A 17,780-nucleotide genomic window follows, 5' to 3' on the forward strand; every position below is an offset into this window, starting at 1 on the left:
CAATTCTCTGTCTCTAACTGCCATATAAATCAGATTTTTGTAAACATAAGTTTAATTGGAGAACTTATTTCACATTGTAGTAAGGAACTACTGTATAAGGGTATGTTACAACACACCGGATACACTTTTCGCAACAGATTAACGTGTGGAAAATCTGCAATGTTTACAGTAGCAGAAACGGGGCAAGAGATTTCAACAAATCTCATCCCCACGCTGCGGCTAAACTCTGCGCGGAAATTAAGCTGTGATGTAGAGTTGTAATCTGCAAAATGTCAATTTATGCTGCGGATTTTGAGCGGAGATGCTGTGTTTTTTCCCCATAGACTTATATAGAGAGCATAAAATCCGTTGTCAAAAATCCCAAGCTGTATTTTGTTGTAGTTTTCACAGTGTTAAGGCCGGGTTCCCATGTAGCGTAAACGCTGTAGAATTTCCGCAACGTAATTCTGTGCGGAAATTTCGCAGAATTTACAGTAGCAGCAAAGTTGATGAGATTTTGAGAATGTCATTCCCACGCTGCGGAAAAAACAGCAGTGAAAACGTTAATAAATTGAACTACGGTGCGGAATTTAAATCCGCAGCATGTCAATGCTGCGTTTTGGTTGCTCTTCTGTTGCGGGTTTTCCTGATTGAATTCAATGGGGATGCAAAACCCGCAACAGAAAGCCAAGTGTTGTGACATTTGCGGAAATTCTGCCCGAAAAACCGCAACGAAATCCGTTGCAGTTTTTTTGCATGTGAACTGACCCTAATACTCTAATAGATGTAGAACTAAACACCAGGTCAGTATCGGTCGAGGCCCTAGAACTTAGTGATATTAACATAAGACGCACAAATACACACGTATATAGTACACCCGCACTGAACAAATACCAGGAGCTGGGTAGCCAATATACCTAGAAATTTGTTATTGGTGTCTAACTTTGGGTTGTTCTCCTTTGATGTATATTTGACTTCTTATTACCAAGTTACTAAAGTCTACAGGACTTTGTCCCCCTCTGTAGTACACACGTTATACAGTATATGCATCACCTGCAGATTGTGTCTCTGTACTATTCAAATTAATGAAACCAGTTAGCTCTTCCTCTTTCAGATTGTCGCTTACTCGTCTCACAGTGTCTATGCTCCCCCGACACTCTCCAAGAAGTTTCATCTGGTGCACACAAAGAAAAAGAAATTAAATGCAATGCCTCATTGCTATTGTCTATTGTCATAAAGTATAGTATGTAGCTATATCACGTTATACTAGGAAAGTATAAGTGACTAACCTCTAATACGACACCTATAACCAAACAATACACCATTGTGTATTTACATAATCTGTTGAAATTGTAATTGCTGTGGCTACAGAGAGTGTTACAATAATGACGCTATATTAAATTGGCAGTTTTAAATAAAGCTTAAAGCGTACCTTCAGTTTCGCTGACATTATATAAAAAACCGATGACGGTGCTGGAGTGTGCACAATAATCATTTTTCTAAATAACTTCTATATGCGATTCTGCTTCTAACTACAGCACGGACTGTCTATATTCCACGCTGCTTACGGCTCATAACGTAGCAGGAGAGGGAGCGTCCTGCTCTGTCTCCATGGCGTCTGTATGAAGAATGGCCGCCTGCGCTGTAGAATGTAATGTGTATCTTATAGACAGTCCGTGCTGTAGTTAGAAACAGAATACAAGTTATTTAGGAAAACAATTATTGTGCATTATAATTGTTTTTCTATATAAGAAACTGGAGTTACACTTTAATCGCTGTATACTATACATGAAAAGTTCTACAACTTTTTTTATATACTTTGTGTTTTAATTCCTCACCATTTTCAAGATATTTGTTTGCTGTGAGATATATATACATCTCTGGAGTCAAGGCTTAGCTGACAGAGCATTGTCTACACAAGATACATTTGTATCTACTTTAAAGGGGTTGTCCACTATCGGACAACTGATGACCTATCCACCGGATAGTTCTCAGGAATTCAGCAGCACAACCGAGAAGATATCCCAGAGGAGAAAGGCAAATATCCCAGCGAGGGATGGTGCAAGCAACATAAACGTCCCAGGTCCAGAGGGACAACTTGTATGCAATATAAATGAGAAAAACGGCAGCACTCAGGTTTCCAAAAATATGTTGGTATCTATTCACCAAGCAATAAAACTTGTAACTTTTCAACCCGTGCTGGGTCTTTATCAAGCATAATAACAGTGAATCAGTGCACACTTTATAGAGCATATAACATATGACATCACTTCCTGAACGAATTTCATACTAACAACATGTGTATAACACTAAAAAATACATAGCAACACAGATATCCCCCATAATATCAACATGTTATATAATACCCAAATATATATGGATCGCCAAGAGAAATACCTGTATATCAGTACATTCTCCTAATGCTTGCAGCGTCCACAGCTCTCTACTGCGCACGTCAGGCCCTCCCTGTTATTAACATCCGGCTTCTCCCGTCTCCAAGGTAGCCCATCGCAATCTCAATGCGGACTGCGCATGCTCGCTTGAGATCGCCTATGCGTCTACTCACATAGCAAAGACATATTATGCTAAACAGCAGAGGGCTGGTTGCCAAGGAAACCAAATGACGCTAGCAAGTCCTCGACGGAGCACAGATCACATCTCTATTTTACCCCTACCAAGGATTCTGTGTGCCTCATCAAAAGAGAATACGGGTTAATATTACCAAAAGCTCAAAGATAATATTTTAAATAAGCCATAGGGGAACAATTATGAAATATATTAATCATAAGCTCTAAGGCCTTGAGATGTATATTAACTATAAGGTAGAAGAAATATATACATAGTCCCATATAATGGGATCAGAAGATATTAAGTCGATATAATAGCATTACATGATAGTGTTCAACCCCATAATTTGGAACAACAATAAGGCTTTTCAAAATTCAACAACTATAATCTTCGATGAAGCAGGCAGATAGCCCCAGGATGCACAGCAATCAGAGATCAAAACTGATCAGAAATTCCCATTCATAGTGTATTGCAAAATTATCTCCCAAATAATGTAAATTATCTAAAATCTATATAAAAACAAGTAAGCAATTATTCAAAAAACATCGGACAATTACCCACAATAACATGACCAAGGGTCGGGCACTAGATCATAAATATACTCCCAATGATGATGTGGCCAGAGCTATGCCATAGGGCACATGTTTAAAAAATACCCATAGACCTGGACTCCCTATTCAACCCTTTAGGTTCAAGGGTATCTAGTTCATAGATCCACTTCAATTCAAGTTTTGAATTGGATTCACTGTCTAGACTGGATACATTTGTACCTACTTTAAAGGGGTTGTCCACTACAGGACAACTGATGACCTATCCACTGGATAAGTCATCAGTACATCATCTGTAGGAGTCCGACACCCATGCCAGAAGCAGTTGGCTCCGGTCATGGAATAGCGGCCAAGCTGCAGTTCTGGAGCACGGCTGCTATGCAATGTACGAAGCCAACGGCATCTGGCTCCATACATTGCATACTGTGCAATGACATCCGGTTCCCGCACGCAGATGGAGCAGCTGATCCCCCACAGATCAAATACTGATGACCTGTCTGGTGGAAAGCTCATCAGTTGTCGCTGAAAGCAGGACTATATCGGTTTGCAGCCTGTGAATATCAACAAGCGTGATCCAATTTACTGACAGTACACAAATATCTTGAAAATGGTGAGGTAATAAAACATAAAATGTATTAGAAAGTTGTAAAACTTTGCATTTATATCGTGATTGAGGTTTTATGAACATAAAACTGGAAGTTCCCTTTAAGGAATTGCTGTTTATGCAATACCCAAATACATACATGTACTGTAGGTTAGGAATAACACACCGCAGATTTACAATTTTATATAATGAGGGAAAATGTATCTTTTAAAAGAGAATGAAATCAATGTCAGATGCAACCTATAGCTGTAATTTTAAGGGGTTGTCCGCTTTTTATGCTTTCTGTTAATTTATTTATAGAAAATACAGCATATCGTTTTGTAAAATAGTATGATAGCCTTTGTCTAAAAAAAAATAAATGGTATAGCCCACAGATTGAGCCATGGGCTAACTGATTGGACTAAACATGGCGTCAGTCATGTGATCCCTCCCACACATCATGTGACCTCTGACATTCAGGTAACACTGTCCAGGTATATAACAGCTGAATTATAGGTTATTGAGAAGCAGAAATTATAAAGTATTTCTACCTCATCATCATCTCATCATGTCTGGAGGAGCAGCTCTTACATTTTTCTCCTCATGTGTTATTTACGTGTTTTAGCAGTAACTTTTTTTTTTAACATCACGGGCGGCACTTTTTGCAAATCATATAGAAAGTGAATACACGCACATTGATGTAGTTGTTCATCATTATTCCTATTCACTCAGCCCATGGATGAGTCCTTTTATGTGGCTCCAACACATGTATGTCATGTAACCCTGTTGTCAACTGAATGTTAGGGGGCGGGGAGGGGTCACATGACTGACTCCATGTTTAGTCCCATTCAGTTAGCCCAAGACTAATCTGTGGGATATACCATTCTACTGGGAAGAGACAGGGGCCTTCCGCAAGGTGCTACAAACAGGCATGTGAGCAGAATTTCTAATACATGATAGATTTCCTATTCTAAAAATAAATAAAAATTTAATTAAAAAACGGAAAACCCCTTTAACTACTACTCAGTACAGGAAGTCGGTCATAATTTCAAAGCAACACTTCATGCAACCAATTACAAATAACTCCATTTCTAATGCAACTCCATTTCTAATGCAACACTGAGGAGGATAGACAATTTTGAACGGAGCTTGCTGCTCACAGAGCATGCAGTTAGTGGGTTACAACTGGAGGGTGAAGACATGGGTGAGCAGGATCAGGTAAGTAGCTGGGTTAATGTAGTTAGGGGCAGTAGAAAGGGGTCAAAGACAAGGAAGGCCGATCCGGTTTCTGACATTCCAGGCAAAATTGCCAAGTTGGGTGATGATGCGAGGGTGTCAGTCTCAGAAATGGCAGCCCTAGTGGATACTGATCTCCCTAACAGCCGGGAGAACAGCCCAGCTAGTAGTCGGCGGGATGGTAATGCAGGTAAGCCAAGACAATTGATAGTCGTAGGGGATTCTATAATCAGGAAGACGGATAGAATTATTTGTCGCCAAGACCACCTCAACCGAATGGTTTGCTGTCTCCCTGGTGCCAGGGTTCGGCATGTGGTGGAACGGGTGGACAAATTGCTGGGAGGGGCTGGTGATGATCCAGCTGTCGTGGTCCATGTCGGTACCAACGACAGAATAAATGGTAGGTGGAGGAGCCTTAAGAATAATTTTAAAGAACTAGGCTACAAGCTGAAGGGAAGGACCTCCAAGGTTGTATTCTCAGGAATACTGCCTGTGCCATGCGCATCACAGGAAAGACAGCGGGAGCTTAGGGAGTTAAATGCATGGCTGAAGTCTTGGTGTAGAGGAGAAGGATTTGGGTTCCTAGAGCACTGGGCTGACTTTTCATTGGGGTACAAACTGTATTCTGCAGATGATTTGCACCTAAATGGAAGGGGGTCCGCTGTGCTGGGGGAGAGAATTCTAGCTGGGGTGGCGGAGTATTTAAACTAGGGCTGTGGAGGGAGGTCAATGTAGAAAAAAAAGGGGTAGCCAGGTTAGAGAGGGGTCAGACTATATTGGTGGGGGGAGAAACAGAATGTGGGGAGAGGACTAGACAACAGGATAAGGAGATCCTTTCGTTACAAAACATCAGTGTAAATAAAAAGGACCGATTAATGTCAAATCACATTTCTGATAATAAAAGTGAAAAACTGACAGGCAAGTTAAAGTGTATGTTCACAAATGCCAGAAGTCTAGCAAGTAAAATGGGGGAGCTGGAGGCCTTGATACTGGAAGAAAATATAGATATAGTTGGTGTTGCTGAAACATGGCTGGACTCTTCACATGACTGGGCTGTAAATCTACAGGGTTTTACACTTTTTCGTAAAGACAGGACAAATAGGAAAGGTGGTGGTGTATGTCTGTATGTGAGAAGTGATATGAAGGCGAGTGTGAAAGAGACAATAGTGGGTGAAGACTGTGAGGAGGTTGAAACCTTGTGGGTGGAACTAGAAAGGGAGGTAAACACTGAAAAAATTACTTTTGGTGTAATCTATAGACCCCCCAATATAACTGAGGAGATGGAAGTTCAGCTATATAAACAGATGGAGCGGGCTGCACAGGCGGGTACTGTAGTGATAATGGGAGATTTTAATTTCCGGGATATTAATTGGTGTCATGGTTCGGCTTCAACTGCAAAGGGGAGACATTTCCTCAACCTGTTGCAGGAAAATTTTATGGGCCAGTTTGTGGAAGGCCCGACTAGAGGTGAAGCTCTGTTGGATCTGGTCATTTCTAATAATGCAGATCTTGTTGGGAATGTCAATGTTCGTGAAAACCTCGGTAACAGTGATCACAATATAGTTACATTTTACCTATACTGTAAAAAACAAACGCAGGATGGGAGGGCAAAAACATTTAATTTTAAGAAAGCCAATTTCCCCAGGATGAGGGCTGCAATTCAGGATATGGACTGGGAAGAACTAATGTCAAATAATGGAACAAATGATAAATGGGAGATTTTCAAATCTACTTTGAGTTATTATAGTGCAAAATTTATTCCTACAGGTAATAAGTATAAACGACTCAAATTAAACCCCACATGGCTTACACCTTCTGTGAAAGGGGCAATACATGACAAAAAAAGGGCATTTAAAAAATACAAATCTGAGGGTACAGCTGTAGCCTTTGTAAAATATAAAGAGCTTAATAAAATCTGTAAAAATGTAATAAAATTAGCAAAAATACAAAATGAAAGGCAGGTGGCCAAGGATAGTAAAACAAATCCTAAAAAATTCTTCAAGCATATAAATGCAAAAAAGCCAAGGTCTGAACATGTAGGACCCCTAGATAATGGTAATGGGGAGTTGGTCACAGGGGATCAAGAGAAGGCAGAGTTACTAAATGGGTTCTTTAGCTCTGTATATACAACAGAAGAAAGAGCAGCTGATGTAGCCGGTGCCAGTGCTGTTAATATATCGGCTGATATACTGAATTGGATGAATGTAGAGATGGTCCAAGCTAAATTAAATAAAATAAATGTGCACAAGGCTCCGGGACCAGATGGGTTACACCCTAGAATTCTTAAAGAGCTTAGTTCAGTTATTTCTGTCCCCCTTTTCATAATATTCAGAGAATCTCTAGTGACTGGTATAGTGCCAAGGGACTGGCGCAGGGCAAATGTGGTGCCTATTTTCAAAAAGGGCTCTAGGTCTTCCCCGGGTAATTATAGACCAGTAAGCTTAACATCCATCGTGGGGAAAATGTTTGAGGGGCTATTGAGGGACTATATACAGGATTATGTGACAATAAATAGCATTATAAGTGACAGCCAGCATGGTTTTACTAAGGACAGAAGTTGTCAAACTAACCTAATCTGTTTTTATGAAGAGGTAAGCAGAAGTCTAGACAGAGGGGCCGCTGTGGATTTAGTGTTTTTGGACTTTGCAAAGGCATTTGACACTGTCCCCCATAGACGCCTAATGGATAAATTACGGACTATAGGTTTAGAAAATATAGTTTGTAATTGGATTGAGAATTGGCTCAAGGACCGTATCCAGAGAGTTGTGGTCAATGATTCCTTCTCTGAATGGTCACCGGTTATAAGTGGTGTACCCCAGGGTTCAGTGCTGGGACCACTATTATTCAACTTATTTATTAATGATATAGAGGATGGGATTAATAGCACTATTTCTATTTTTGCAGATGACACCAAGCTATGTAATATAGTTCAGACTATGGAAGATGTTTGTGAATTGCAGGCAGATTTAAACAAACTAAGTGTTTGGGCGTCCACTTGGCAAATGAAGTTTAATGTAGATAAATGTAAAGTTATGCATCTGGGTACCAACAACCTGCATGCATCATATGTCCTAGGGGGAGCTACACTGGCGGATTCACTTGTTGAGAAGGATCTGGGTGTTCTTGTAAATCATAAACTCAATAACAGCATGCAGTGTCAATCAGCTGCTTCAAAGGCCAGCAAGATATTGTCGTGTATTAAAAGAGGCATGGACTCGCGGGACAGAGATGTAATATTGCCACTTTACAAAGCATTAGTGAGGCCCCATCTAGAATATGCAGTTCAGTTCTGGGCTCCAGTTCATAGAAAGGATGCCCTGGAGTTGGAAAAAATACAAAGAAGAGCAACGAAGCTAATAAGGGGCATGGAGAATTTAAGTTATGAGGAAAGATTGAAAGAATTAAACCTATTTAGCCTTGAAAAAAGACGACTAAGGGGGGACATGATTAACTTATATAAATATATTAATGGCACATACAAAAAATATGGTGATATCCTGTTCCTTGTAAAACCCCCTCAAAAAACAAGGGGGCACTCCCTCCGTCTGGAGAAAAAAAGGTTCAAGCTGCAGAGGCGACAAGGCTTCTTTACAGTAAGAACGGTGAATTTATGGAATAGCCTACCGCAGGAGCTGGTCACAGCAGGGACAGTAGATGGCTTTAAAAAAGGGTTAGATAATTTCCTAGAACAAAAAAATATTAGCTCCTATGTGTAGAAATTTTTCCTTCCCTTTTCCCTTCCCTTGGTTGGACTTGATGGACATGTGTCTTTTTTCAGCCGTACTAACTATGTAACTATGTAACTATGTAATATAAAGTATTTATCTCAGCTTTAGCTTTGTTCAACTTCAGATCGTACCATCAATAAGATCAGATCTATGTCCACAGCTTCAGGGCACTGATTTAGCTTTCATGGAGAACATTAGTGATGCAAATAGGCAGTTCTGCCAATTCGGAAGCCATGGCGTGGCATAAACATAGTGATTCCCCAGGGTTAATACTTACATAGCCCGTATAACTTGAATCTAGCTCAGGTCCAGTGGGTGTTCTACTGCGAATTACATTTTCTGTCTGCTGTAGATGAAAGCGACTGGTGTCCAGTGCTTTGTCTAGTTGACGGATCTGTGTTTCTAACAAACCGGACTCTCCTGAGGTGGAATGACAACAGTTTTATCATACAAGATCTCTTAAGTTCACGAACTGTTTACAATGAATGAAAGTCCATTATATAGAAAGATCTAGTGTAGCTCGCATGCAGAGAATACTATTAGTAATAAGCGTACAATGTGTTAACAAAAAAAGCCAGAAAATGTGTTGTATGCCCTGTGCCATCCTCTGTATAAACAAATACTTGCTTTGCTGAATATCATAAGATCCACAATGGCGGTATATATTCAGAGGCTAGTCTCATGACATCACTCATACAGGCCTGGCCAGGAGGACCTCCAAGATCTCCGCATTACCAGACTTGTTCAGAAGGTTTGGCCAGAGTAACCAAGGGTTAGGTCAACCTCAATTTGGGGGAAGGGTATATTTTCACTTTATACCTGAGGCAATACAAATATTGAAATCTCCACTGGTGGAGATCATCTCATATGCAGGAAAAAACTGAATGTTTTTTTTTTTCTGACTGGAGTGACACTTTAAGTTACAGATATTTATTTATTTTCAAATTTGTTACTGGTCAAAGTGACCCTTGCTCGCGAATCATTCTTCTTACTGATAACATCTTTTCATATACCAGGATTTTGATGTAGACTTATTTCACTGATTTATATGCACTTGAATAGCATTGTTCCTATTATATCCATATTGCATGTCCAATGATTCCAATGAAGTGCGGTGAATCACAAGTGACTCATATGTTTTAGTGACTGTATATAGACCATTTTATACGGCCTTTCAATTATTTTAATGTCTTCCAAACTCACAGGTATTTCCTGGAGGAAACCCTGATCTTTTTTTAAAAAAAATGATATGAAATGGGTACAGACTATGTGATGCAGCGGTCTCACACCTGGGGTTCCACTAGCTGCAGGCTGTCAGGGCATGCTGAGAGTTGTAGTTTCACAACAGCTGAAGAGCCACAGGGTGGAGACCACTCATGTAATATATGTGCTGCAGCGCATTGGTCCCTGACACTGTGAAGGGGCTTATGTACATTCAGCACATACAGGATACCTAGCAACTAGAGTTCTATGTACCCATTCCTCATCTGTGAATATACTAGATCTCTTAAAGACTGAAGAAATGAAGAAGATATATTACAAACTCTTAGTACATCCTGTGCTCATTTAAAGTCAATTTTTTTTTTGTGTAAACCTAGGGAAATGAGACAAACATCATTAAAAAGTGTTAGCTGGAGATATACCCTTCTCCCACCTCTTTTGTCAAATCTTCCTTACCTGGGTCCCGTTTCAAAGATCAGGTTGGGCGTTTAGTCTGGTCCCTAGTCAGGGCAAGTCCCAATGTAAGTAGGACATGGCTCCTGAAATTGGGACCTTCCAGAGCACCCTTCACCAGCTCTTGAGAACAGGGATATCATGATAAGCAAGGTCCGTAGAAAAAGGGGTGCTCTATTTTTAGGTAGGGATAGAATTTATGAATGAATAGCTTATTGTTGAAGAAGAAAAGATAGGCCTAGCTGATTGATTAATCGCAATGATAATGTATTAATAGTTCCATATTAAACATGAAGAATGGTGAATGCACGTGACAGCAGCATTAGTTTACAGTGATCTTGTTGAAGCTGTGACAAGGAGTGTGCTACATCTGTGGAGTTATCTTGTGTATCGGCATTTAGCCTACCAGTGGACTGTTTCAGAACATTTTCAGTAAGTTTAATATAGGCTTCAGGACTTTCAGGAATTTCTACATCTGTAAAGATAAAGGACAAGCTAAGCATGTATGATATGTGTACGTTTCCTGGATCCAGTGTAGAGTCATTGTGGACTCCTCCAGCAGGGCCCTCTACTGTCTCAAGTACTGTGACAGTTCTTACACAGTGTGGTACATAACACCAATATGCAAATCTGTATAGTACTTTAACTGAAAATGATTTTGAGGCCCATGAAGTTTTTGCAATTCACAAATAATACATTTACAATATACTTTTCAATATACTAGATTCTGCATGTGAAAAGTAAATGTTATAAAGGCAGAACTGCATTTTGCTAGATTCCTAAAAACATTACAAACAATGCAGAAGAAAACAAACATCTTATCTGGTACGAAAAGGAATTGTCTAGCCTTGTTAAATGATTCAAAGGGCCTGCTGCGATGATGGAGGGGTCCCAAGATCACTCCATTAGACAGAGCCAAAGGGGATCCCCAAACACCGTTTATCTTTGGAGGAACTGCAAACTGAAAGGTCATTGTCCAATACACCTCTAAAATGGTGACTTGCACTCAATTAATCATATGCTTTAAAATATAGTATATTCAGTCTTGACATTAGAAAGGTCAGTATAAACTGTATATTAACCTGAACAGTTGTTGTAAGTAAAATTATAATTATATAAAAGAAAATTAAAATGTAAGAACAAATACACTAAAAAACATTACCTGTTAAACCAGTTGCTCCTTGAGAAAAGTAACTTTTGACTTGTTCATCATCTTCTTCATCTGAGTGTAATACTTGAGAAATTGCCGTTTCAAAGTCCCGACTGAGGTCATAGTCATGATCCCATTCCAGGGGGATAGAGTCCACGCTTGCAGGAGTATCCCGCCCTGATCTTTCACTCCTCATTGGAACAATTAGTGACAATGAGTGGTTTGATGAAGGTAGAGGTGAGGGTGAGCCACCGGTAGTCTTTGTGTGCCATGGTAGATCAGATAGATCAGCTGTTTCATCACCATCCATTTCTCGATCAGAGAAGTCATGCTCATCATCCGTCAACTAGATGAAACAACAGTAGGTGAAAGGAGTTATCCACTAATAACAGACTAAATGTCTTCAGATTTGCTGTTTTTGGATGCACGTTTTACATAGATAATAGGCTGTAACCACTGATGCAGGGTCAAGTCATTGCCTATTGGCCACCTAATGAACAACAAGATGCCACCCAAAGTAGTTCAAAAAACGACAGTGTTTGTAATGTGGACAAAGCTAAGAAAATTGTTAAGTATAATTCTTATTATTATGACAATTATTCAAGTGACCAAATCAAGACAATAATAAGATTTAAGAAAAATTACTTTCCAAGCTGTCACATAAATCATGATAAACTAATATTGTTATATAAGCATCTCCATCCTGTAATAAGTATTTATATCACCCATTCTAGTATGACAATACTGCCAATAAGGCCAGTCATGCAAGGCATCACCTCTTCTTTGCCATTGCCCTCATATTTTATTATTCACAGGCACTATATGCTACTCCAAAGGTGAAGTTATCAAAATATGAATCACACTTACCGGAAGACGAATTAACTTTTTGTGATATCGTTCAACACGACCAAAGACCTCTAGGCAGTACCTCCGAAGTTCATCCAGCTCTTCCTCAATAACAGCTGCATCTAGAGGCTCACTTTTTTCTATGAGCTGTTCCCCTTGAGTAATAATTTGATCAATCTTATTGTTGTTTAATGCTATTTCTTGCTGAAAGGCCTGACGGAAAAACAGGTTATGAGAGATTTTTCAAAAAACAATGATATCATTCGATCACTTATCTCTATTACTGTCTGGACTCTCTTTAACCTTCACTAAACTTTCCACAATTCCATAATTTTGCTTGTACCTACTGTCCTACTCCATAGTCTACTTTTCTTCCACATAAACATGATAGCAAGGATAACAGGGATTAGAAATTTTTATTTTAGTGAGATCACATAATGAATCATTTCCAGTTGCCATTATAATATGCAGTTTGAGAACACATACAAACATTATGCAATAGCTGATTTTCCATTTTTGAGTTTTCTTTAGTGCTTATATGAACAATGAATAAACTTAACAAGCAAATGATCTTGTGTTATGGCATAGATCTATTTGAAACGATCCCATTGGTGAAGTCTGTGATCTCCCAATGTAAAGAGTTAAACGACGGAGATCAGAGATGTCTCTGATCTCTGCTGTTAAGCTGGGTTCACACGTGGCGGAATTTCACATTCCCCTACAGTATCAAGATAATAATAATTTACTGCTTACCTTCAGCTGTTTAATTTTTGCCTGGACATCACATTCAGAGAAATGCTCAATGTTGGTTAACTGAAGGTCCATTTCTGTTAACCACACCAAAATGCTGTCACGAGCAGTCTCAAATTCTTCTCGCTGACCAATAAAATGCTGTAAAGATAGCAACCAGAATTGATTAAAGTGTACCTAACTTTTCAGAATAAGCTGTCATATGTGTGGACATGAGGAATAACACTATATCTGGCCATTCTATGACTTGTATCCTGCACTTTATTTTGCAGTTTTCCCCTCTGCAGGCTCCATTTCTAATTCTCAGTTCCCTAAGCTAGGGTTGAAGTCTAACTGCTATCATGTCTTCTATACACTGCACACATAGAGAAGGGTACATCCTGATTTCCAGCACTTTGTAGCACACCCTCCAAAACAGCAGCCACATATAAGACATTAGGCCTCATGCACACGACCGTATCCGCAAATTCTAACCGTAAATACGGTTGGTTCCGTATTGCTTTATAGTCATCAGTAAATCATCAGCAAAGTACCCATTTCTGCTGAATGGTATCCGTAAATACGGTCCGTAGTGCATCCGTATTGCATCCGAATATACGGATCCGAAAAAAAAAGAGGCCTGGTTAGTGGGAAATCCCCTTTGTGTCGTTAGGCCCCATGCAAAAACTCAGTTTTTGCCGACCGCAATTGCGGTCCGCAATAATGGACCCATTCACTTACATCGAACGTGGACACCTTTCCGTATCGCTATGGATGGGTGTCCGTGCCGTATAAATGTTCTGAAAATTATGGAACATGTCCGTTCTTTTGCATTTTGCGGGCCGTGCTTCCATACTTTGTATGGGAGCACGGCCCGAAAATGCGGGTGGCGGTCGGCCGTGCCCGCATGGGGATGATTACGGGCACGGCTGTGTGCATGGGGCCTTAGCAACACTTCTATATTTGCAGATGGCTATCCATATTTGCGGATGCACCTCCGTAGCCATCCGCAATTTTGGCTTCCCCCATAGACTTCTATGGAGGAGTCCGTGCTGCAATTGCAGACCAAGAACGGACATGCTCCATAATTCCCAGCACAGTTTTGCGGCACGGACACTCATCCGTAGCGATACGGAAAGGTGTCCACGTTCAATGGAAGTGAATGGGTCAGTTTTTGCAGACTGCAATAACGGAGGTTTTTATGGTCGTGTGCATGGGGCCTTACACAGCAGTAATGAGCAGTGTAGCTGTGAGTCCAGCACCAGGGTGAAATACAACACTTAATAAAAGCAGCAGCAGCTTTTCTGTGTGTCTCTCTGTCACCTTTCTCCCTCCTCACCCTCCCCTCTCCATAGACTTCTATGGGCAGCTGCAACCTGAGCCTTTAGTGAGCTGAACATTTATGAATGTAACTGAAATTGAAAGAGAGGTAAATAATTTTGATCAGTATAGCATACTATACTACAACTTTTCCATATAAATAATGTTACGATTTTTGTTGTGTTAAGTATTTTTAATTTTAGATGAAGATATATGGGTGGGTGTGGCCATTATATAACAGTAAGCTCAGCTGATTGAGATTTAGACTTTTCCTGGATACAGTTCTGGAATAGGAAGGATTCTTAGTCAAGGATATCAAAAGGTTAATTTCTGTACGTAGAGCTAAACTCATAGTGCTGATGTATTGCTCTACATTTCTAAATGTATGCAACAAACGACAACTGAGAACTGAGGCTGTATTCACATCAGCGTTGGGTTCCTTTCATGGGTTCCGTGGCAGCTTTCTGTCGGAGGAACCCAGGAACGGAAAGCCAAACGGAAACTAAAGCTTACGTTTGCACTACCATTGATTTCAATGGTAATGCTTCCGTTGCAAATGGTTTCCGTTTGTTTCCGTTTTAGTAAGGTGTCAGTTTTTTTAGCGGAAACAATAGCGTAGTCGACTACAACGGAACCCATGAACGGAAAAGCAACACTGATGTGAACAGGCCCTTATTGCATTTATTTAAAACAAACCTTCAATCTTCTGAGAATGGAGGTGACTCTTTTCTGCAGGTTGTCCCACCGCTGATTTCCTTCATGGACCATCTGCTTTAGTTTACATGCAGAGTCAGTGCGGTTTTCCCGAGCCAGGCGCCGATATTGTTTGTTTATAAGCTCTAGCTGAGTAAGACTCTCATGAACTTGCCTTTGGAAAGCCTAAAACATATATGCACATGTTAAAAATGTATCCTTAGGGTATGTTCCCATAGGCAGGATACCCTACGAAATTTCCACAAGGGAATTCTGTGCAGAAATTACAGTAACACCAAAGTGGATTAGATTTATGCAAATCTCAGCCACACGTTGCGGAAAAAAAATGCAGAAAAGTTGTGTAGTGTGGCTTTCAAATGCGCAGTATGTCAATTTATGCTGCGTACTTTGAGCGGAGATGCTGTGTGTTTAGGCCATAGACTTGAATGCAAAAATTCTGCACTAAAATACACAAGTTGAGTCTTGGTGCAGTTTGTACAGCGCTTACACAGTGGAAACTGATCAAAATCCGTAGGTGTACATAATGTTTCCTACAACCAATGCTTCACATTAAATCCTCATGTGAAACCGCTGCAGGAAAAGCCACAATAATTTTTGCAGCTACATTGCGTTTCTGCAGCAGCAAAAATGCACTGATTTACCTGTGTTTTTTGGAGACTCCGCTGCAGATTTTCCATTATGGAAAATCTGCAGCGTATCTTTCCTTTGGGAACATTCCCCTTGTCTATGTGCTGTACTTATACTACGGATGTAGCCATCTTGACTATGATAACTTGCTGCAGCGTGATATCACACAACAAAAGCCATTGAAAAACTCAAGATAAAAGATCTGGCGACTCTGTATTTAATGCGTTAAAAGTCGAGGTGAAGACAGCTACATCTGTACATAAATTTATTTTTAGCATATTTTAGTACTCAGTACTTTCATCTTCATGAAATGAAGTGATCTGACGCTGCCTATCATGCATATCATTACAAGTGAGAGATATCAAAGATACCAAGGCACTGAGATCTCTTTAGAGGAAATATCACAACAGTGACTATATCAATAAGATATGGGTGCATACGATTCAGGTATGATCAGTGTCTAAAATAAGATTGCTTTATGGATTCATCAATAATGTGAGGTGTATATAAAGTAAATGCAGACCAATAAGTTATAATGTTTCAGCTCTCATCCTCACATCATATATATACAGTATATATATATATATATATATATATATATATAAATATATATTATATATATATATATATATATATATATATATATATATTATATATATATACACACACAACTACATGAAAACAAATCTTCATTTCTGTCAGCTGCTCCTGCAATAAGGATCTCTTATGAAGAGGAACAGGTGTCTAGCTAGTGGCAGCTGGGAAGCTGCAGACAGCTGTGACAAAAAAATCCATATGACTTTTTCATGTGACTCGTATCACACTGACTCATGGACAATTTACAAGCACGCTCTTGTATCTTTTTCCAAGTTACCAAGGAATGAAGGAGAATTTGCTATTTGACAATAAGGGGTCAATAGAACACATGTAGTGTGTGTAGTGTTTAAACATAACTTATTGTTAACATTTTAATGATTTTTCTTTCTTTAAAATGTAAAATGACCTCAAATTTTTTCAGCTCTTCTTTGGCCACTGTATATAGCACACTAGAAGAACTCGGAAGAGCAGCAGTCCTTTCCGAAATCTTCAGCCAGTCTTCAAACCGTGAAAAATCATCCAGGAATTTCTGCCATAGCCTCTTGGTCTCTTCAATTCTATAAGCAGAAAGCTTTGTTACAATGACACCTCAGCATGTGGCGTAGCATTAGACCTTACCTGGTCAAGTCAAAGCACAGCCTTGTGTGTGCCACTAAATGATTTACAAGCAACAGATGGGGCAGTGAAGAAAAAAAACCCGGTGGCGGCTAGCCAGGTCATGGCATTTACACTTGAGAGATGTACAACGGCTTCTGCTGGATTAAACCAGTTGCCTTCTAACTGAAGCAGTACACGGAGGACTGAACAAAAGGGCATTATAAACATGCTGGAGCTCGCTGAACATAGTGAATGAATGAGGCCGGTATGCCAGTGTATCACTGTTTACTCTGCTACACAGTCTATGCCCACATGGCACAGTGTGCTGAGTAACTGGGCTCCACGTTAGATTAACATGGATGAAAGCAATACAGTTACTGTCCATGCAAACACCTCTTCATACATAAAATGATGTGTTTAAAGTCTTGCACAGTGGGAGAGTGTTCGATGACTTGTGAATTACAGAGGAGATAGAGGCTTTAGTACTGAAGCGGAGAGCGTGAAGAGTTAAAAGAAAGTAGAATGGCTTGGGTTGTATTTAGGCCGGATCTGGAGATTAGGATTTGGTTTACAGAAATGTGCATGCTTATATACGGATTTTATTTCTCTTCTATGGGTGAATGGCTGCCATCGGAGGGTCTGATAAGTGGCACTGCAGGGGCAAGTGGATAAGGATCAATTAACTAGTTGAGGCCTTTATGGCATCTTGAGTGGTTGTTACTTTTCTTCCCCACAATGAGGAAAAGTGGAGAAAAGCTGGAGCTTGAGTGCAATCCTTTTTTTTTATAGCAAGGTTCGGATAGCACTAGGTTAAGGCGTGGGTGCATAAGTAGGGTCCCAACCCGATCCAATGGAGAAAAAGCACTATGCACACCAAAGTGGAA

The 17,780-nt window shown here is 39.9% G+C and overlaps 1 protein-coding gene across 8 annotated transcripts in view; it reads right to left on the reverse strand.

Moving 5' to 3' along the window:
* Positions 1-17,780, reverse strand: part of SYNE1 (spectrin repeat containing nuclear envelope protein 1) — a 498,487-nt gene that overhangs the window by 25,587 nt on the left and 455,120 nt on the right. For all 8 annotated transcript variants that reach the window (XM_075862881.1, XM_075862877.1, XM_075862879.1 and 5 more), the window contains 8 exons: positions 16,706-16,856; positions 15,058-15,240; positions 13,066-13,203; positions 12,334-12,525; positions 11,479-11,812; positions 10,723-10,791; positions 8,920-9,062; positions 1,033-1,153 (listed from right to left, as the gene is read on the reverse strand). In XM_075862881.1, the coding sequence (XP_075718996.1) occupies positions 1,033-1,153; positions 8,920-9,062; positions 10,723-10,791; positions 11,479-11,812; positions 12,334-12,525; positions 13,066-13,203; positions 15,058-15,240; positions 16,706-16,856 (1,331 nt within the window). The remainder of the gene's footprint in view (positions 1-1,032; positions 1,154-8,919; positions 9,063-10,722; positions 10,792-11,478; positions 11,813-12,333; positions 12,526-13,065; positions 13,204-15,057; positions 15,241-16,705; positions 16,857-17,780) is intronic.

The sequence above is a fragment of the Rhinoderma darwinii genome, chromosome 4 (assembly GCF_050947455.1).
Source record: "Rhinoderma darwinii isolate aRhiDar2 chromosome 4, aRhiDar2.hap1, whole genome shotgun sequence".
NCBI lineage: Eukaryota > Metazoa > Chordata > Amphibia > Anura > Rhinodermatidae > Rhinoderma > Rhinoderma darwinii.